At 39.0% G+C, this 5,630-nt stretch overlaps 1 protein-coding gene across 2 annotated transcripts; it reads left to right on the top strand.

Moving 5' to 3' along the window:
• The first annotated feature begins 520 nt into the window (after positions 1-520).
• sod1 (superoxide dismutase 1, soluble) lies at positions 521-3,335 on the top strand. Of its 2 annotated transcripts, none has more exons than XM_057320990.1 (5): positions 521-674; positions 1,589-1,679; positions 1,933-2,002; positions 2,328-2,445; positions 2,958-3,335. In XM_057320990.1, exons 1-5 carry the CDS (start codon positions 603-605, stop codon positions 2,988-2,990), a joined length of 384 nt encoding a protein of 127 aa, XP_057176973.1. In that variant the 5' UTR covers positions 521-602; the 3' UTR covers positions 2,991-3,335. The 2 variants fall into 2 exon arrangements, with proteins under 2 accessions (XP_057176973.1, XP_057176972.1); XM_057320989.1 differs by having other exon boundaries at positions 525-674; positions 2,983-3,335.
• The last annotated feature ends 2,295 nt before the right edge of the window (positions 3,336-5,630 follow it).

The following is a 5,630-nucleotide window of genomic DNA, read 5'->3' as shown; positions in this document are numbered from 1 at the left end:
TGAACTGACTGGTATGCAAGTGGCTTGTTTACCCCAGTGTCTTTGATAAGTTTGTGCCAACTCTAGAAGTAAGGCTTTGAAGTTTAAAATGGTGTAAACAAATAAACAGACCAACTTTTGCTGGGCTGTATGACATACAACCAAGGTGCCTCTGAATTGTTGTGTTTTTCATGTGACACCAGTCATAAATGCGTTGAATATATGTGAATGAGTCATTTACACATAGAATGTGCGTTTGTGGTCTTAGAAATCGGTGAAGAACGTATGACCATATATGAAGGACTGATAGACAATCATTTGATTTATAACCAACTATCTGTATAACCATAAAATCAACCTGGGGTATATATATACCTTTAATAAAATACATCAGAATGTACAAACATTGACTATTACGTAATTTGCTTTAACGTAAATAAACCATTTGTACATACTGAATATAATCTTGCTAAAAATAATAGACGTCTTTGAGCCAATCAGCGTCCTCCAGTCTATTCTGATCCCCCATTGGTCAGTTCCTCTCATGCTCGGCTCACCCTCTTATCAAACGCAGTTTCAGTTCAGTCACAGAACTTCGCCAGTTTGCATAATCCAAAGCAAGCATGGTTTCGAAAGCGGTTTGCGTGCTGAAAGGTACCGGCGAAGTGACTGGCACTGTCTATTTTGTCCAAGAGGTAATGTTAAAATATTGTCTTTTATGTGTGCACAAGGTAGAATTTTTTTCTGTGACGTACTCGTAGAGACTCGCGCGCGCTAGAAGCTAGCCTGCAACCACGGCGCGAGCTCATGTAACGTTAGACCACAATACACTATTAGAAATGTATATAACGTTACTTCAAAATGAGAATTAAAATTTCATTGCGTTTGAGCAATTTGCATTCAGTTAACTGTTAAGTTACATAACAATCACTGTGGTAATGCTAGATCATTTGTGTTTATGGCTAAACTGGCTAATGAACTAACGTACAATGGCCTGTTGTGCAACATATTTTGAGTAACAATAGATTTCGTTTATTAGTACAGCGTCAAGGAATAAAGGCACGAAATGTGTAAATGGGCTAGTAACGTTACGTGTAAAAGTAGCTTGGTAATGACATTTGATATGGCGTCAGGTCGGCTTCTGCTCAACGCTCCTGAACACGCGCATAGAAATAATTCGTCTGCATGACAGCGAAATTGCGATAAATTGGTCATGCATGTTTAACGTTACACCTAAACTTAAAAGGTGCAGCACTTAAAATCAAGTATTGGAGCTGACAAAGACGTCATTAACTTGAACAGAGAATCAGTTGAGAATAAGAAGTTTGCTGAGTCATGCAGAGATCTGTTTGCTCTTAAAATATTGCCAGATAGGACACAGAACATAGATCACAACCAAAAACACTCGATCATCTCTGTAGTCTTGATGTTAAACATTTCATTCAGACTTTAGTGTTAAATACAAGTAATGCTATATAGTTGCATATATTTGTACTTTATTGTTACACACTCATTTATATTTAATAATTCCCTTCTGTCATGTTTAGAAGTCAATACTTGTGTTTATTCATAAATAAGATACTTAAACAGGTGAGTCATTTGTGTTTAGGGCTATGCTGTCAAGGTCACTGGTGAAATCACTGGCCTTACACCTGGAGGGCACGGTTTCCATGTCCATGCTTTTGGAGACAACACAAATGGTAAGCACCCTAACAACTTACAGTTCAAATAACAGTTTAATCCTATTAGACCTAAAGAATTTACCTTCAAGTGCAGGATATTTTGATCAAATCTTAATTTTCATTGTGGGTGCCCAACCAGGGGCTGATGGTCTCAAAAACGTGGTCTTTGTTGGTAACCAGAAGATGTCATTATGGTTATAATTGATTCCAGACATGAGCACAGACTATGAGACTAATAACATTTTGTTTGTTTCCTGTGTGTTGTGTGCAGGCTGCATTAGTGCAGGACCACACTTCAACCCTCACGAGAATAATCACGGGGCGCCCACTGATGAAAAGAGGTGAGTTTTTGTTTTTCAAATGTACTTTTAATATTTGTTTAGTTAATTACCGTTAAAAATCTGTCCTCCCACAAAGTTGTGAAATTTGCATTAATCTGCCTGGCATATCTAAAGAGCAGTTAAAGCCCTTTAAGATTTTTAGAGGTCACATTGCTTGTGTTTTTGCAAACATTGTGAAACTTTGTAGTTATTAATTTGTAGAAGTACCGTAGTATAGTTCAGTTTTTTTAGAAAATAATACACTGTGCCTGCATTGTCTTTAGTGTAAATAAAACCCATGTTCTTGTAGATGTGTGATTACATTACTGTTATCTGTATGCCTCAGACACGTCGGGGACCTTGGTAATGTGACAGCTGGTGGCAATGGGGTTGCAAAAATCAACATTGTGGACAAATTTCTGACACTGACAGGGCCTCACTCCATCATCGGAAGGACCATGGTGGTAAGAAAACAACTCCATAAAGTTTCACAGCTCAATCCTCCATGCATGGGGTGCGTGTGGGATTATATAGTTGCTTATTTCTAAAATCAAATCTAACTGTAGTTACACAATAACGTGTCCCTGTTCTAAATACACAGTGGCCCGGTTTCACAGACACAGTTTATCTTAAACCAGGACTATGCCTTAGTTAGATTAAGATATTTGTCGCTTTTATAAAAGTACCTTCGAAGAATACATTACTGGTGTGTATCTCGAGACAAAAAAAGGGCACTGATATATTTTAAGATATTTCTGGGCAAGTTATATTCAGTTAAGATGGGTCACACATTCATTTTAGTCTGGGACTAGTTTTAAGCCTTGTCTGAGAAACCGGGCCAGTATATTGTAAATTTATATTTGGTTCAAATTGTTCCAAATCTTAAATGAAAAGCATGAATACACAAAATTAAATAAAACTTTAAAGAAGAAATCACAATTAAATCAAAACTATAATAACCCTGTTCTGTTAACAGACTTGCTGTGTATATTCTGCTCTAGATCCATGAGAAGGAAGATGACTTGGGGAAAGGTGGTGATGATGAAAGTCTTAAAACGGGCAACGCTGGAAGTCGTCTGGCCTGTGGGGTTATAGGCATCACCCAGTAAAGCCCAGATCCAGTCTAGAAATATGGTGACCAATGTATAGATGTCTCCTGAAAGCACTTAGTCCATTCAAAGTCAATTTCTATTTTTGCAAGTTAATGTGTGAAGAATAGTATAGCCATAATTTACTCTTTTTCTGAGTACTCTTCTCTGTGTTTGCTAAATGGGTTCCATCTGTCTTATATCTGCAGAATGATGTTCATTTCCAATGATGTTTGCTTGACTCAATAAACAGTCAGTTTACTGGTTGTGTGTTGTTCTCGTGTGAACTACATTCCAATCATTTTGCAAAAATAGTGAAGGCTTTGCCTCTTTTTGATGAGAAGAGCATTTGTGTAGTATAACATTTTGTTACCATGGCATTACATGAACGTTTCTGACAAAATACCATGCTTACTGCTGTTACTACAATAAAAGTGTTGTATCATGTTATTTGTGATCACAAATCATCAAAATGCATTGTTTTAGTAGGAACAATATCTGCTGTAACTGATTTTGGAAATCATGGTTACCATGCCAAATATTTGTATAACAAGTGTCACCTGTTTGACAGGTCTGCCTTTTAGACAGAGGCCGTTACTCTATTGCCCCACTAGATGGCGCCGTGTTCACGCGCGTGCATGCGAGGTTTAGCCGTGGTGTAACGGCCTTCAACCAGATTAATTTAGGCAAGTTTTACACGCATTCATAATAAGGCTTTTTATCATGTAAATTTTTCGAATGTCTAGACTTTAAGTGCAGTATCACAATTGCTAACAGTATGGAACCATTTGTGTACTCCGATATTTTCTAACGTGTTTTCTGAGTTGTGCCCGTGCGCATCTATTAAACGTTTCGTCGTGCACGGTGAATCGTGAAATATATTAGTATAACCCCTCAGAGGTTCTTGAGATTAAATTCATTGTTGCCTTATGAATGTGATTTTAAAGTGGGTGGTCGCGCCCTTGACATGGAACTCTCATATGTGATGGTGCTATTAAACAGCTGCTCCCGGTGCAGGCCAGCTTTCGCAGATGGCCAGCGGATTGCAGCTGAAATTACATGCTCCAAAACATCTTTCTCTTTCAATGGGCAAGCCTTCCATGTGAAGAAACTTGGCACTTTCAGAGAGGAAACTAGATTCCTCGGATCCCCGGAGACAAGCCAAAAAACCTGCAACCCACAGATGAGTTTCACACTTTAATGCAAACATGAATTTGCATTAATTTAACATCGAAACATTGAAAGATTAGGATCACTACTCACGTGTTAATATATTTTTCTACAGTAGTATAATGAATTGTACACTAATCAAACCTTTTTGAATAACAAACTGTCTTTTTAAGCATCATTGAAGGAGTTTTGGGCTCTAGGCTAGCTCAGGGGCGGATTTACCCATTAGGCAAAGGTAGGCAATCGTCTGGGGCCCCGAGCTACCAGGGGCCCCCAAAAGGAAGGGGTGAACTTAACCAATAAGCCATGTCAGCATCTTCATAGAGCCCCTAGTAATCATCAAAATTGTCGGTATATCCCTGTTAATGTTTTACGTTATTACATCTGTACGAAGGCACTCCCCTCATTATAGATTAGAGTGGACCATTCCATTAGCACCGTATATGAGCGAGACGAGTTCGACACCAGCTAGAGAACTTTAACGCAGCGGCGGAATTAGTAGAACTGCCGACAGCGAGAGTGTCATTGTGTGGTACATTAGCTGCAAAACGAAGTAAAAGTCGCAGGGAAATAAAACAACAAAGAACGCAGCTACACCAGCGGAGAGGAAAAAAGATGATTTACAAAAGTTTGTTGCCAAAGTCTTTGCTTTTTCCTCACATAAACTCCATCGCTGCTCCTACAGCAGCAGCGCCTCTCTCTCCTGCCAGACACAGCACTCTCCCGGCCACGAGCAATGATAATGTGCTGGTGAGTATTTCTCCATGAACACCGACAACACAGTTATAATGACTGACGACCAAAACATCTGTCAACCAAAGAGGGAGAGGGCCAGTTCAAAGGTAGAAAGGTTGTTTGACTCCGCTGCGCAGACCGATGGGCACATAAAGACATAATATAATAACGTCAGTACAGTGCTAACGATTCATACTGTACGCACTAGTACAGAAATTTGGTCACATTTAAATGCAGGTCGTAAACCAGAAAAAACACGGAGAGAGTGAACACTGTATATCCCAGATCAGGGTTTTTCCTGCATAAAGAAATTGGAGGCGGCCGCTTAAATCAAATTTCGTGCCGCCACAGACTCAAGTCAAAAATATGTCGAGTGTCTTGACAAAAAACACGCATGCATTATTAAACAGATTGTCATTTGTAACTGCAGTTACGAAACAATGGAGGCGCTGTTTCGTTACCAGCAGTGAGACGCTGAAGAGTTCAGTAAAAGAGCTATATTAGGAGCTGTATTAGCTGTGTTTCACGGCTGTTCAGGAGTTTTACGTTCAATTTACATTTTCTTGCATTTCTTGAAAAGATTTCCTAAATTAACTTGCTGTACATCATTATAATGTTTTTAGCTGTGAAGTTGGCTCGTTGAATCAGCGTTATTC

Source organism: Triplophysa rosa, linkage group LG22 (assembly GCF_024868665.1).
Source record: "Triplophysa rosa linkage group LG22, Trosa_1v2, whole genome shotgun sequence".
Taxonomy (NCBI): Eukaryota; Metazoa; Chordata; class Actinopteri; order Cypriniformes; family Nemacheilidae; genus Triplophysa; species Triplophysa rosa.
The sequence above is the reverse complement of the archived record's forward strand: the minus strand, read 5'-3'. Positions and strand labels throughout refer to the sequence as shown.